Raw genomic sequence first — 16,808 nt, 5'->3', positions numbered from 1 at the left:
CGTTAACAACATTTATGTGATGTTCCTGTTTTAGTTTTTATTAATATTTTCTTTGTTAGAATCGTATAAAGAAAGCAAGTGTCCTAATTTTCTCTCTACTGGAGACTCTGTTCCGTTCAGTGTCGTTAAAGTCAAATGCAGTAGTCTGTCTTTCGAAATCACTGTCGGCTTGCGACAGACATTGTCACTTGTCTCCTCTCGCTGAGTGCGTGGGCGTTTGAGGGAAAGGACTACTACCAGGGTTTGTTAATCATTGCGGAGGCCCTTAGCCTCGCATTCTCCACCTCAGATGTGCCGTTAATTGTACGCGAAAGAACAGCACGTACATCCATTCATTATTTCTCTGTTATTTCATCCGGCAGTCGCGGTCGCGCGCACCGCACGGCCACGACTCTCTGCACGACGAATACCAACTCCCTTTCCCGGCTCGTCCTCATTATAGCTGCATCCTCATCTGAAATCATCGTGCTTACCTCGGCGACCGTCGTCGCGATGAAGTGGGTTCGCCGAGCTGATTACTAGGGATTGCAATGATCCCGTAAATGCGGAAACGGAATCTCGCTCGAGAAATATTCCGGTACGATCGGACACGAAAAAAATATAATTACGGAGCTCGCGAACCGGAGGTCGCGAACGCGCCGTTCCACGCTCGCCCAGCAGTGCGGACGCTCTGCTGCAATTTCGTTCGTCTGTTCTGTTTATTGCGCAATGCACGACGCAATTCTGTATTTTCTAAAGCTGCACCGTCGAGAGTAAATGCGATTACAAGGGGTCGGACGAGATTGTGCCGTTGTTTGCACTTCGGATAACTACGGGCGGGTACAATTTTATTTTTATCCATGTTGTTGACTTATGTAATAAGCAATCTCGAAGAATCTTATGCAGCGAGAGAAAAATAATTGTGTTGCTTTTTCTGGATTTAATAGTTCATAATTTAGCTGTCTATGCCATTTAAATAGTTATTTTATTATTACATTATTCTAAATATATGTGCGTGTAAATTTTATAAAATCGGATTTGTCCCGTAAATTTTTTTTTCTTTTTTTTTTCTACATATTTATGAGTTAAAGGATAACTCTATTAATGGATGGATAATTAAATATTTAGAATTGTCTACATAAGCACGAAATTATACGTAAGCTTCTAATTTGTACAAAAAATTGTGTCATTACAGTATCTGATAAACTGTAACGTATCTACGTCATTCGGGAAAAAATGTTGGATAGCATAAATATCACACTGAAAGAACTCACTCAATATTCATAGACTGGCTTTTACGATCCCATTCGATTGATCCCGGCAGTGTTGATACGACCATTGTTATCCGTCAGTCGAAATTAATGATCGAATTCCATCGTTCGCGCCGTCACTTGCACATAATCCTGCGAAGATTATGTGCTCTTGATGGGATGGACTTCTCTCTAACTCGGAATGATACGAGCAACAATAAACATAACCGCTCGCACGTTAAAATATTTCAGTCGGTCTGAAAGGCGCCGCGAGGCCGGGAACGCGGATAAGACGCGAACGAGAGAGATCGACAATGCGAACAAGTCGTAAACTATTTTTGTCAGACACAGCTAACCGATCATAAACTCGCGCGTCGCCGTCACTGCCGAGAGATTTTTCCCACATACATCGACATGAGCCGGTCGTAAACGCTTTACATTCGCGAGGAATAGCGCGGGGAAACGCCGCGTTTTACTCCCTGACATTTCCCGGTATTGTCTGGCGGATTATCATATTACACGTATGCACGACGGCGCACCGCTGACGCTCTCGGATTTTCTGTTTCGCCGATATAAGATTCGCCCGATGGACTATCGCGCGCTCACGTAAAGAGGTGTGTATTCGCCGCCACTGTTTCGCGATCCGCAAAGTGTATGCGAGTTATATTTGCGCTAGATGACACATCCGCTATTAATGTCGAAATAATTTGAATATTTAACGAGATTGAGTCAGACAAATACACAAACACAATTGTGTAAACATTTTTTTTTTAATTATAAATTACTTTAAGAAGACAAATATTTAAAGATTAATAGAATAATTAGATTAGAAGAAAAAATAAGACTGAGGAAAGTTAGAAAGTATTTAGTGTTTGTGACTACAATTAAATGTTAAAAAACTTATGGTTAGGAACGCTATTTTTATTGTTATATTATTATTGTTGTAATATATAATAACATACGACATGTTACACTGAAATAAATTGCAATTATTATAATTTAAAATAACTGACATCGAAAGTATAATATATGTATATATATATATTATAACAATGTATAATTATTTGTACATTACAAATATTTTTCTCTTGGTATATTATATTATGCCAAAGGCAATATATTAGATCGATAAATGAGAAAGTATTCATACTAATAAGTGCGTGCCACACACGAAGCTTTCGATTCCTTTCGAAGCCGACGGCGGCTCGGCGAAATGGCGCATCAATTATTCAAAACAATAAGTCAACGATTGGACGCTGCACGCGGAGGTCCTGCTCCTCGGTTCATATCTTCCTTATTGCTATTGCTCAACGTCAGGGACTCTAACATCTATACCAAACTGACGTCTCTCTTTTACAAGATATGACACAATCGGAAAAATCGCATAGATCGATGAAGAATGACGGTGTTTGTCATTGAAATTTGTCATTCCGCATTAAAAGCGTGTAATCAATATGGCAGAAATAATTTTGCACGTCTAACGTTAATTATACTGTATTATGTGAGATAATTATAGGTTGTTTGATGAAAATACCTATCTCCGCAGGATGCTACGTAAATAGGTATTTTATGAACGAAACCTTGACTTATTGCATATGAATAAAAGTTTGGTCGCTGTAATCGGCGAATTAATCTTAACAGTGTGCAGTAATTTAAAAATAAAAAATTAATGTAAAGCTATTAGTCCTGCTGAGTTTTACCGTTAAAAAATATAATTATTTCTTGGCGATATGATTAGTAATTGTATTTTTTACGCGATCAATGAACGATTTATTATTATTCATTGGCGATTACAATTAAACCATATCACATAAAATCCATTGTTTTGCTCTTACAATGTATTGTACATTATTATAATATTTGACATTGGCACGAAACACTTCCTGCCTACAAACATCAATTAAACTTGGAGAACAATACGGCAACTTTAGAGTCGCTCATGGAACAATGATGTATAAGATTATAAAGTAAATATCACAAATTTTATTAACTGATTGTCACGGTGACAATGAGTAATCAAAATATGCCAGACAATAACATAATTCTGCAAAATATTAACTAAAGGAACGTATTTAATATTAATAGTTATAACACATTTATTATATGTATATAATTGTATTCTATATACGCATACAAATATGGAATGTAATTTTCAATGCAAAAAATTTTATGATATTTATTTCCTCGACTAAAACAATCATGAAAGTTTTATTCAACATCATTCATTAATGATTAATGGCGAATATCTGAAATTAATTTGAAAAGAAGTTGAAAGAGCAATGCTTTCGCGTTTTTTATGCCAAGAAACCCAATACCGTCTGAAAAGTTGACCCATCGCAGATACTGCGCGAGAATACGTCGTATGTCCAAATTGTTGAACTTTTAATTGCGAATCGTCGTGCAAGTGCAATTAAGGAATCTCGAGAGGTCGATCGTCGCCAGTGATGCAGGAGTCGAGACGTCGGCCGTGATATCGCGCGATTTAATCTTCTTGTATCTGTCCGTTCCTTTTTTCTTTTTTTATGCATTTACCACAGCTTAATGCTCGTTAAGTCTCTTTAACACCGTCACGCTCTTTCTACCGGATATCGCTCGCGTTTAATTTGCCACATAAAAAAGTAGAAAAGCGGCTCTCTGGCAAGATGAACGTTTGATTGCTATTCACAAAAATCCGTCATTTCATACTTTATAAAAGTAACCATGCAAATAATCTTGTTCATTAAAGCTCATAGAAAAGATGTATTTGTCTCTAAATGTTCAGTTCTATTGATAATAAAAAAGAATTTAAATGAATATAAATAATTATTTATGGAAATGTTTTTGTTTTGAACATATTGTGCATTTTTCACTTTAAAATCGACACATGTGTTTAAAATTGCGAATTATTTGTACAGTTATATAAATAATGCGAATAATTTCATTTACATTTGAATTATTTTATTGCAGAAGTCATTTTTATTACTAAAATTGTACAAACGATCAGTCTAACGTTTTAATTTACAAGTGCCAAGGAAATTTGAAGGAGTAAGAAATTTATTATTACAATCATCTTAGCCTCCATTCGAGATCGCAGCTTGTAATTCAATTTAATTGCAGACGGGAAATGAAAGTAACACTCACTTATAATACAACTTTAATCTCAAGCAAAGGCGATGCAATTGTTTTATAAAATTAAGATCTTGTTTTTATTAATATCACATACATTCATTATTTTTAAATTATTTAATTATAATTTTTAAAGCATTTTTAATTATTAATTTAAAGTATTTTTTATTTATTTTAAAAATATTTAATACAACTGTATTATTACTTTCTTACGTCTTACGAAATATGTGTAGAATAGCTTAATGACTTTGCAAAATTAAAATTTTCAAGACCTCTATATAATATTTTTTTTACACATTCTTTAATATAATAAATTAATGTAGTGAAACAAATAAATATTAGACAAATATTACAAATATGGAATATTATATTTGTAGACATTTTGAATGTTTAATATGAAAGTAAATTTTATTAATTGAAGAAAATGTCATTATTGTTTTATATTGAGTTATTTATATGCTTCACAATTTTACATGTTACAAAAATATATACGATTGGCGGATAGTTCTAGGATGACAACACCGTGAAAGCAGACAAAAAGCAAAAACTATCGCATCGTTATTTTTAACGTTTATATTCGGAAACGAGGGAGAGAGAGTCCTTGCTTTTGCCCTGCGATCTAAATTGCCGTAGACGTCCCTGATGCCAAAAATAGGATAAGAGTGAAACTGCGTAATTAACTGACTTATTCTAATTTTATTAAGATTATTTGCTTTGAATGTGATCATGATTGGCACCAATTATTGAAAAGAAAAAGAGTTAAGAAAGTCGCGAGCATTGCCAGAGAATGTCGGTGTAAAACTTATTATTACTTAAATTTTTCTTTAAAGTTTATAATTTTTTATATATTTTAAATGAAGATCAAATAGAATAGAACATAAGAAAGAAATAATAAATCTTTAAAATTTGACATAATTTTAGTTGTTTAAACAACACATATGTGATTTATATCGAAGTTACAAATTTATACCGAGATCAGCAAATACATATACATATTTCGTGTGGTTGATTTCTATATTACGTGCAGTACTGGATCTATAAAAAACTCTTATAACCACCTATTACGATCAGTCAATTCCTAAAAACTTCGACACGATAATCTTCGTCAAAAGGTCAGCAGGCACACTCACGATTTCACAGAAACCCGCAGGCTTGCAATTTGAGTCAAAGGATTAGGAAACTCACGTAATTATTATGGTCCCTAGGTCATTGACCTGGTGAATACGCGTAGTTATTCATTATACTTGCTAGATTTTCAAACTGGTTTGCTTTAAAATTTAATTTACATATATATCTCCAATGAGACATTCATAGGTTGCTGCACCTATCCCTGTATTTTGGATATCGAAATGGATATGGAAAAGCTAGGTAGTAAGGCAATATTATGACAGCGCTCACGAGGTGTAAGAAAAATACGTGTGCGAAGAGCAAACAACGTAAGGTATTGAGCAAAGTTCGGAGTAAACGTACCGCAAGCGAAGTGAGTTCACGCGCGTAGGTAGAAACCGACAACGTGCGAAGAAATCTAACCTTTCGAAAGATATTGCATCGCTTGCTTGCTAATGCTTGAAAAACTCGGATGATGTTACAAAACTAACATATAGATAATTACTTAAAAATATCGTGATAATATTTTGCGTGGAACGTAAGAGGAAAATATTTGTTTTTCAATTGCTTTCGAGTTTCAACTATCACAGGTTCTTCATTCTATTTTTAATCTCTTTTCTCTATGATCTTTTTATGCAATTTTTTTGAATTAAATTATATATATATATCTTAATTGTGTTTATTAAAGTACTATCTAAATTAGAAATCAGTGTATTAACTTAATAACAGTGAATAATCACTGAGAATCAGCAGTAGCATGGGAAATCAGTAAAATTTCACTGATTTTGGTTTAGAAAGTAAGTAAATTCTAGTTGCATTTTATAATCAACGACGATTAGAATCGCTAAAAAAAGTCGATTAAAATTCCGAGATGCTAATGTTTTCCTGCATGCGGGAAATGTCACCTTTCCGTGGAGGAACGAATCGCTGCGTAGGCGAAGGAAAAATCGGCTATGCCTCGAGGTGTCCGCTAATTTAATTGCCGGTCTTTACATCGCGAAGGAGCGCGCACCACGACGTGTTGTGGGCGTATATTTCGTACGCGCGTGCACACACGCGTGCACGCAGGTGTATCGCCGCGCGTCGGTACCGATAATAGTACGGTTATAATAACAGAGAGCGGCACTCTTGTACATGAGCCGGCGTTCAAAAACGCCGACACGTTGCCGCTGGAAAGCAGCGGTCGGACCGGACTTGAAATACCCCGACGGATGCATGCAATCGGGAAAAACATTTTCTCGTCGTATCTTCCATACGATCTTCGTTCATAGACCGCTCCAATGCACTCGCAAAATACGACGTGACTTTCGCTCTTCTATAGGGTGTCTGCATGAACCAAGAATTATGTCCCTCCACAAAGTCTTCGTATTACAAAATTTATATTTCTTATAATATTTTTTACAAATTATATGGGATTCGCGGACTGCCAGTTTAAGTAAGCGGAAAAATAATATTCTACGTTACACAACGAGAAAATGTTTTCTCTGCGAAAATACGTAATAATTCTATTTATTAATTATATTTGGGAGGACGGAGCATTTGGTTATTAGGCAATATTTCTGCAAGACTGAAATTCTATTGCTCGTCATGTCCACCTTATACATATTCACGTGGGTCATTAACACACATGTAGCGTTAATTTGCGTTTACGTATTTATATCGTTTTACGCAGGTAGGAATAGCGCACCGCTTGTAATCGTTCCATGGAATATCGCGTTTAAAGTGCCGCTTTAATGAAAATGCCGTAGCATGCCTCCGCGGGTGGCTTAGTGTTATTTGATTGCCGGCCTCTTAACGTTCCTCGATTTTTTTTTTAACAATCGACGATATACTCGGTATATTTCCGTTCGCGATTAGCGTTATTGGAGCCGAGATGTCGATGTCGGGTCGAATGGAAAATTCTGCATGTACATTTGCTGAAATTGAATTTTACCTTCCCTATTAATTTCAGCAAATTCGTAATTGATTGAAACGAACCGACGGAACTTCTACCGTTTTCCGATCACGGCACTCAATTACCGGTACGTTTATTTTTGCGATTTGTAAAGCGCGCTCGCTTTCATTGCAACGACGCCGCCGCTGCGAGTGATATGCAAATACGGAAGCGAGTGACGTGAATTGTTCACGTAATGACTCGTTTAGGAATTAATTTATCTGTCGTCGTTACCTCGCGTTTTTTTCGTAAAGACTTGTTCGTAAAGATATTCGACTCGATTGAAATGTACAATTAGTGAACTCGCCGATTAACATTAACTTCAGCGCGGCGGTTTATTACTGATGACGTTTGTATTTTGGTGTATACGTGTGCACATCTGTTAAGACAGCTTGTCCGATGCACATGGTATGCGGCGAACAAAAACTTGAAATATGAGCTCTTCGCACGAATGCTGGTCTCGTGCCACCTAGATAGAATTTTTTGCTTCCTAAATTGTAATTTTACTCCATCGTTTAGAAATATGTCGTCTTTGTATTACGATATTTTTTTTCCGTCGAGGTAGTGTTATAATATTCTGCAAGAAGATATACGTATAACTGATTTCTAGATATAATCACTGGAATATCGGATATCTTCGAAATTAGCAATTAATTTTTACGATCTATACCATCACAATTGCAATACATTATTGTTATTGGTGATAAATTTTATGGCTGTTATGTGTTTTTGAAACGTGAGAGTTTCACAGCACGACCGTATTTTACAGAAAGGCACCAATTTAAATTAAATGTGCTCGTTACATGAAATGTATTAAATCTAAGTAATAAATATTCATAACTTGTATACGAATAATTTGTAGTGCTTTCTCAGAATTTGTAAACGTGCCCGGAAATAGGCATCACGCGCTTTTGTAGCGATTGCAAAACAATATCACAATGATATCGTGCAGCGGCCGTTTCAGCGTGCAATGAATATCACGAGCTCGGAGCTCGTTGTAACTTTAACAAGTGGCTAACACCGCGTCTGTTATTACCGGCTTAATTGCCGGGTCGTGCCCGAGATATCGTCGAATCGATGGTGGTACCCGCGGGGCGTCCGTCGGAGCCCGGAACCGAGGAAAAAGGCCGTCCCGGAGAATTAATAAATCAGCTAGTCGGCGAAGAGGAGAAATGTTGACCACCGCGGCGTCCCTCCATCATCTCGAGATTTCGTATCTCCCGATCTTACGGCGTCCCGGGACGAACAAAACTGCCTAATAACCATCGCCTTAAGCGGAAACCCTCCTACATTCCGTCGTACTAACGTAGTTTTTTTTTCTTATGAGTCGTACTACTTATTAACTTACGTGATATAACCCATGAACGTTTTTTGTGTTTGATCTTTTCTTTATGAACTTTATCGGGTTCGTTACATATCAAGTAGTCAGCGATAATAGGAAGGAAGTAAACGGTGATAGAACGACAATTAATGACGCAAGAGAAATATTGCATCTTATCGCAGCATTATCGAATCTCGAACAAGTTGATTTTACGAAGTTACTTTTCAGACGAATAATGATAAAAGATGGCAGAGACGTAATAAAATCAGAATTAAACGTCAAATAAAACATTAAATAAAAAATATACTGCAAGGTTATGTTTTTAAAATGTTATTTGATAACGCGTTTATCTATGCTATGAAAATCGAATGTAACTCTATCAGCGATTTACATTTGTGAGAGCTGCAGTCAAACGTAAACTTCAAACTATAAATTAAAAGAAAAAAAATTGAGAAGTAATTCCTATTCCGAACACAATTCATCTGAATCATTGTAAGGTTATTCTGTTTCTTTCTTACAATTAGTCTTAATTACTTGGGAACGATCTTAGATACCAAGCATCATTTTATGAGTCAATCAAGCGAGCTAAATTTTCCACGTACATAAGAGGAACACTACAGTTCCGCCTATATCGTAATCGTAAAGTCTCAATAAGACCAGGCACCAAGATTCTTTTTAGTTCGGTTCAAGTTACTCATTGGAAAATTTGATAGCCGTAAAATAGAGGGGCCATGTGCCGCTACATTGGAGGCAATATCAGAACTCGCATTCCCATCCACTTTATGAATTCTATTATCTTTATCATTGGGGTTTTAAACGCATTTAAAAAATTTTATCTACATTGTATTTATGCTTTAAAAGTATTCTATACATTTTTATCCTTCATCTATATATCATTTATTAAATAACAACTAAATGGAATTATTTTCTCATTTAAATAATTTGACGGTATTTTTAATAGTTAGAGGAATTTGTTAAGTAATTGATAGTCCACGATAGGAAAAACCTAAATTAATTTTTACGCTTTAATTTACTTTTGTCAATATATATTATCTATAAAATTTTAATGAATTAATCTTTAAACTATTATTCCGCAAAAGAAGTTATTCTAATAAAATGTACATTATTTGAGCACAATGCCCTTTTCTATTTTGAGATTCTACGTCTTCACGCTTTTCTTCTTGAAGCTTTTTTGAAGCTTGATAAAATTGTACCTGAGAAGTCAGCGCACAAAGAACTGTGCTGTTTTCCGAAAGATTCTTCGGAAGGAGCAAATCAAATGTATCGAACGTTCGCTGGATTCGTCACGAGATTGATAACAAGAAAGTCCGCACTTTCTGCGGAAAATATTTCGAGAGGAATCTTACCTTGACAAGCAGGTGGATCGGTTGACTGACGCTGAGTGGCTTGCCCCTCCTGGCCTTCCCGCCTCCACCACCCAAACACTTTATCCACGGCATTCCTGGAGCGTTTCCTTGCCTCTGCCTGTTATTCGCGATTCCCTCCTCTCGTCCTTCGCTTTCGTGTGATTTTACCTCGACTTCCGTCTTTTTTCCCGTTGCCTAAGATTCCCAGGACTTCTCACTTATCTTCTCGAAGCTCTTTCGTATCCGATGCATTGCGTGATCTATTACGAGACTTCCTCTAGCTCGGAAAGCTTACCTTTGCAGATTTTTTTTATTAATCTGACAGAAATCGTCGTAGAAGTCGAAAAACCAATAGTTATATCTTGAGAGTCCTTAAAGATTTCACTAATAATTTGACGCGCGCTTCTGAATTCTTCCCTGATGCCTCTTTTAATACTCGACACGGATATAACTTTCTTGATAACAGTTATTACAGATATTCGGAAGATAGTTCTTGTACAATTTGCGGAATTTTTCCCTTTGAGCAACAAAATTCCGAAGAGAATATTTTCGCACCGATGCGATTTATATTTTCACAGTGAAATGAATTTTTATCTTGCGAGATACTTTCCAAGTTGTTCACAAACAGGGTTTCTGCGATTCTGCTCTTAGGATTTTTACGGCAGTTACCGCGGGGCGGGAAACTTTCAGTAGAGTAAGTTGCGCGCGGGTGAGATTGCGAAGATCCTTCCGGAATGCTTGTAAGGAATTGGTTTCGTCTTCAGGCGTAGTAGAAGTTTTATCTACGTTGTAACTTTAAACGCTCAACGGTAATTTCATAATAGCCTGTATTCACACCTTCGCGGAAGTATTTTCAGGGTCGGTGTTAATGTTTTAAAAATATCGATAGAATACTTCGCGTGAGACACTACAATAGGTACACCTCGAACAATTTTCCGCCCTTTGGGAATTCTTTTCCGTCTTCTTTCTTGAAGCTTCACTTGAAAACGTGTACCGAATCTGTAGAAAAGCGAGAATTCAAGTAGCGACAAAACTAACACGTGTACGTTCTTGATTAGCTACTCTCGTAAAAGCAATCAGTAATATAAAAGTATACGAATGTCGTACAGTTTGTTTAATGAAAACACTCAATTTTATTATTGCTTTGTCTCTATTTTTGTTTAATTAAAACGTTTGTTGCATTTCACTCGGACTTATTTAATTATTTCTTATGGTAATTTTTTCATTAACAGTCTTGAATTTATCGTTTTTACAAATATGATATCGATTATTATGTTATCAAATAATACAAGTAGAAATAGCAAATAGATTTGCACTCGTCGAAACTTTCAATTTATAAGTTCGTTCGGTTTTTCTTTTTTTTTTCTTTTTTTGTTTCGTTCTGCGTCGAAGTTCCACGAGGAAATCAGTGCGCATCAAATTTCCCCGTGTCGATGGAACTAAATCCGATGGAATGCCGCGATCATCAGACACATCCCACGTACTCCGAGGGCCGATCCCGCTTGGTTTTAATTCTGTGTCACACTTCCGGCGCAATCCACACCATTCCTGTCGCTCGACGCGATAACGTGAGTCCACAATGGGAGGGAAGAAACGGGAAGAAAATGTTGTTAGCTCGGAGCTGCGCGCGAACGCTGTTTTCCTCCTGGCTTTTCCCTCACGTGGCACCACATCGGCGTGAAACGAGCGCGTCCGCTCTCGCGCGCGGCTCTCGCAAGACTGGCGGCTGTCCAGTTCGCTATCGTCGATTTTATACGCGCCTTGTCAGCGCACCCGGACTGGGTCTCGGTTCGCGTTATCGCGGAAAACGTTAAAGACACTGCTTTTTCGATCGATCCTCACTCCGGCGATGCAGCGTGTGTTGTATTTTCGATGAAAAATGCACAAGCGCGCGCACAAATTGACGTTCTGAAACTTTTTCTATTACAAGTAGCGGAAAATATTCCTTGCGAGTTTGTGCCTTATTAAATAAATTTATCATATGAGCATCAAAACTGTCAGGACGGTCGATGTTATTGAAGTCAGTTAAAATGCAATAGTTTCTCGCACAATGGCACGACACGGTTTTGTTCCAAACGAATCGTGCTCCGATTTTCGGTAGATTGTATGAAATATTCATAAAGTCATTATCGTCGTTTATCATCGTTCATTATGGATATATCAATGGCTTATTACATTATCGTATTGCGTTACACGAAAGCTTGTGAGCATACAACACCATTTCTCATCTCATAACGGCGGGATGTCAAATTTTAATCGATGCGTCCTAAGAAATTCAGATCATAGTCTTCCATTCTCATCGATCATAGTATGTTGTAAGACAGCGTTTAGCCTTCTCTTTGTCATACGTTCGCGCATCGGGAAATTGAATTAATTTTTCATCGAGCTTCACAAACTTACAGCAAAATTTTGTCGTAAAAAATTCAGCTTGTTATGGCTCATCGTCATCCATGCTGCTTAGATCACGTCGTAGTCTTCCATCGTTTCATCTTCAGATTTATAATTAATACTTAACCAGGATTTGATCAATAGTATCCTGTGATATTACGGAGATAAACCGTGTTTTGAAGAACGCAATGAAGCTTTTGCGAACGAAAAGCGGATCTTGTTGCGATTAAGGATAAAACCTAATAGAAAAATAGCCTTTAAATAGTCGGAATCTTTATCTCTTTCCCTCTTGCTGTTTTCTCTCACGTCATTTGTATCACGAAATTATTAATATGTGCATGATACGCCGTTACGTCTCGATCGTTACGCTACACGAAAGTCGTGTGTCGTATCACGTGCCGGTTGCTATTATTTACGGCTTGATCCCATGTTACGATGAACGGACCTCACGATCTCCCGTCGAGGCCCACCCCGGGTCAGCGGCACCCTCCTGTCGGGGAATGCGACCCGACAGATCGTGGACGTCTACGTGTTTATGCCGATAAACTCGTTACCGATTCTCATCATCCATTAGAGAAACTTCCTCTTTCGCTCTATCTATTTCGCAGCTCAATTAATCGATCAGCTGTCTCAACATAACCGATCGAATCGAGAATGACGCGTGCCCGACCGGGATGGCAGATAGAGGGAAAGAGAACGCTTATATTTTTTACGCGTGACGGTCCCCGCCGACCGGTTAGCTCCGCGGTCTGTCGACGACTAACAGAAAATGCCAGCCGGCGGTACAAGGAGAACCCAGAGAGCGGCCCTACCAGGCGGCTCGAAGGGACCAACAATCCGTGTCGAATAGCAACCGTGGCTTGGCTCTCGTAGCATCTGCGACCGCTTGTGCAGTCTCCGCGATGTCTGCGGAGGCACGCCGCGCCGGCGGTTTCGAGGTCGCCGAACATCGATTCGATTCCGGTTGCGCCGCGCGTTTACGGCACAACTTCCGCGGGGATTACGTCGGAGGAAGTTAGCCCTTTGTGTTCCAACGACGGCATACATAGCGGACAGGTGCACCTATGCACTCACGCCCGGTTTCGCGAGTTAAACGCGCCGCATGGAAGTTTGTTAGATAGTTAAAGTATGCGAGAGTCGCGAACAATCATTATCGCTTTTGACTGTATATGCGCCTGTAGAGAAAAAAAGATACTAAAAATTTTATTGTGAGGTATAAATTTTTGAAATAAGCGTTTAAATACAACGGAATAAAATTTTATTTCTAGCAAATAGGCCAATTAATAATAAAAATTAGATATATTTCACAGAAATGCATTTTGTCATTGCAAAATTTTTTATAATCAAATAATATGAAACGTCACAAGTAACATTTGCTTCTATTTCAAATTTTTTTTCTAGTGTATGTGTAGTTTTGATCAATATTTTTTTTCCAAGAAACTATAGAAAAGTCTTGCAATGTCTTATAATTTTATGAAGTACTTTGAAGAGCAATTTTTATCTTTATATATATCATAAAAATGTTAAAAGTTGAATATTCCTTCATTGCATTTCCTATTCCCAGCTATAAAATTACATTTAGGTACGTAAAATGCGTACCCCACAAATCGATAATAAAATCAAATATCCTATTACTCAAGATGCAGTACTTCGTATAAGCGACTGTATTACAAGAAGGGTTTCAACGAGAAATATGTTTACATCTCGTTCTGTTGCAATATGTGCGTTTATGTTTTGTGTGTTCTTTACGACAAGCAATCATAAAGTCAGTGTCGTATTAATCATCGTTTTTGCGCTCTTATCGCACGACAAAGATAATGTGGTGAAATATCGAGCAATAAATAAATATAAAAAATTTTTCTGAAATAAAGCGAATAAAAGACGCATTTTGAAAAAAAATAGAGGTAAACATTTAAAACTTAATTAAAATTATAAAGATATAATCTTGTCTGTTTATATATAAATATGTATATAAAGTTGTTGAGGGAATATAACTTACGATCAATTAAGATAATTTATTTTGTTGGAGAAAGAATTATTTATTAATATTTCCTACAAATTCCAGGCGATATTCAGTGAAACAGAAAAAAAATAACATGTAAATAAAATGGTTAACAGTTTGCGTAATTTGTGTGAAAGTTGATTTGAAATTTTCCGTCAACGAATTGCAACATATCTGAAGCCTTCTACTATATTAGACCTGACTAAATGGCGCTAAAATTGATCTGCTTGAGATCACCTTTGGCGGTTCCAGCTAAACAAGTTATAAATCGTGGAATTTTAGTTCAGCATCAAGCAATTTTATTAGTTAATCCATTTATATTAAGCACTGCATGCATTAACGACTTCGAAACGCAATTCAAACGCAATTTTTTGCAGACTTTTATTGCAATCACCGTGTAAATTCTCGTCGCGTAAAAAAAGTTGTTAAATCCTCATCCCTCGATCGCGTGATTTAAAGATTCTCGCCGCTCTCAGAAAACGGGCATGCCAATTTTCCGGGCGGAGACCTTCTGCACACGCGGCAGCTGCGAGTCTTCTTTCGTCTCTCTTTACGACGTCCGCCACCGGTGGAGTCGCTAATTAAGTTTGCACAGCACTGCCATCGCGTATAAGGCGAAGAAGTATGTAACTTTCTGTTCAGGGGGAGGTAATGCGAGTGGAATACTTAATATTGGGCGCGTAAGCCACGATACTTATGTAAGTACGTACACATCGATATACAGGATAATTCATTTAATATCATCATCCTGAGAAGATTCTCACATAAGATTTAAATATTTTATTTAATGTCTTCGTGATTTAAGTCAGCGTGATTTAATGAAAAAGTTACCCAAGTTGTTGTCATTTATCACAGTTCACAAATAGCGTTAATAGTCTTCTTGCGTTTAATTGACAAATAATTGAAATCACTCTTTTTGAGTGAACCGCTGAACGCAAGAAGATTATTAATGTTTTTCGGCGACATATTGGGATTACTTTTGACATATGAATAATATATTGAATCGGAAGGAGCTGATTTAAATGTATCCGTGTGTCTAGAGTTGTGGATAATCCGTATAGCTTTGGGTCTTTTCCCAAGATCGGCGTCTCATTAGCGTGCCGCACAGCTTGCTAAGGAAATGATAGATATACCACGAATTACATCAAACTTTATGTTAAACACGAAACTGCAATATCGTGTAAATCGGTGCATGACGATGTATCGATCCGAAGCTGCGCGTCTTGCTCATCTTCCTCGCTTAACTTGCTGCCAAACACAAAGTCGCGTTTTGCTATTAGCGTGAGACACAGCACGGGTTGATGTATAATACGAACGCTCATCCCCTTCCTGAGTAAAATACAATATCGTAGTGCTCCGAAGCGCACCTATTCTCGCGTTACTTTGAATGATTAAAAAGAAATCTGGCCGAATCTTACAATTAGAGTTTCGCAAGAGTTTTAACGCGTTTGTTTTTTTTTTCTCTTTAATAGTATATTCTGATACAAAACATATTATGCCAGACATTAGAATTTTTTTTACAGTTATTTTAACAGTAAATTGCAAGTAGAGTACATAGGCACACAATACAAAGTGAGGAAAATTTAATTTATAGAAAGATAGGAGAAAGGTTAAGATTTATTTAACAGCATTTGTTAACGTAATTACTTTTTCTTTATTACGTGTAGTAGAAACACAATCACGTTTCTGGGTCGGTTATATTTTTCAAGCGTAGCTAGAACAGACGAACAGCTCTTGAGAAAAGAATTTCGTACGGCAGCTCGAGAGCTGTCTTAGCGAATTAGCGAGTTAAAAAACGGTCGTTCCGCGAATGGTTCCATTAATCTTCCGATATTATTAGCCCTGAGATCCCCGTCTGATTCACGTGCCACTCCTTCGACGTTGCGGCCGCAGAAGCGATTATTACGCCACTGATCGACGCACACGCGTACACGCGTGTGTAGCGCCGTGCTTGAGAACGAGCTTCATGTTAAAGTGTATTGCTCTTGGAACACATATCGAGACCGCGGAGGCCACACATTGGGATTAAGCATGGTAATACACATGGCGTACATAATGCGGTACACGATTGCGAGTACTCATTCGCTCCAGAATGCAAACGAAAAATTATATTTTGTCTAATTTTGGTTAAATTTTCAATTATAACTTTAGTGAAGATTATATTGAGATTTTTTTATAAATTCTTAATAAAAAGGAATAAACACAAAAAATTATTTTTAAAATATTAAGTATAATACTATATTTGTAAAATTTTCTGTATTATTTTTACTTAACTGTATAGTGTTATCATTACTAACTCTCTCCATAATCTTTCATATATTTTTTGCGAGCATAAAAAATAAATGCTCGAAAAAAT

General features: G+C 37.1%; 1 protein-coding gene and 1 long non-coding RNA gene across 8 annotated transcripts in view; one reads left to right on the top strand and one right to left on the bottom strand.

Moving 5' to 3' along the window:
* Window positions 1-13,146, bottom strand: part of LOC105839835 (tensin-3) — a 210,080-nt gene extending 196,934 nt beyond the window's left edge. For 3 of the 6 annotated variants that reach the window (XM_012686407.3, XM_012686409.3, XM_012686411.3), the window contains exon 1: window positions 10,063-13,140. In XM_012686407.3, coding sequence (XP_012541861.2) covers window positions 10,063-10,155 — 93 coding nt within the window. In that variant the 5' untranslated portion in view covers window positions 10,156-13,140. Of the gene's footprint in view, window positions 1-10,062 lie in introns of all 6 variants that reach the window. The other 3 variants (XM_012686408.3, XM_028189478.2, XM_012686416.3) reach the window with 3 other exon arrangements.
* Window positions 1-16,808, top strand: part of LOC105839843 — a 136,620-nt gene that overhangs the window by 15,382 nt on the left and 104,430 nt on the right. The window lies entirely within an intron of this gene.

This window comes from Monomorium pharaonis, chromosome 4 (assembly GCF_013373865.1).
Source record: "Monomorium pharaonis isolate MP-MQ-018 chromosome 4, ASM1337386v2, whole genome shotgun sequence".
NCBI lineage: Eukaryota > Metazoa > Arthropoda > Insecta > Hymenoptera > Formicidae > Monomorium > Monomorium pharaonis.
Note: the sequence above shows the minus strand (reverse complement) of the source record. Positions and strands in the feature narration are given on the sequence as shown.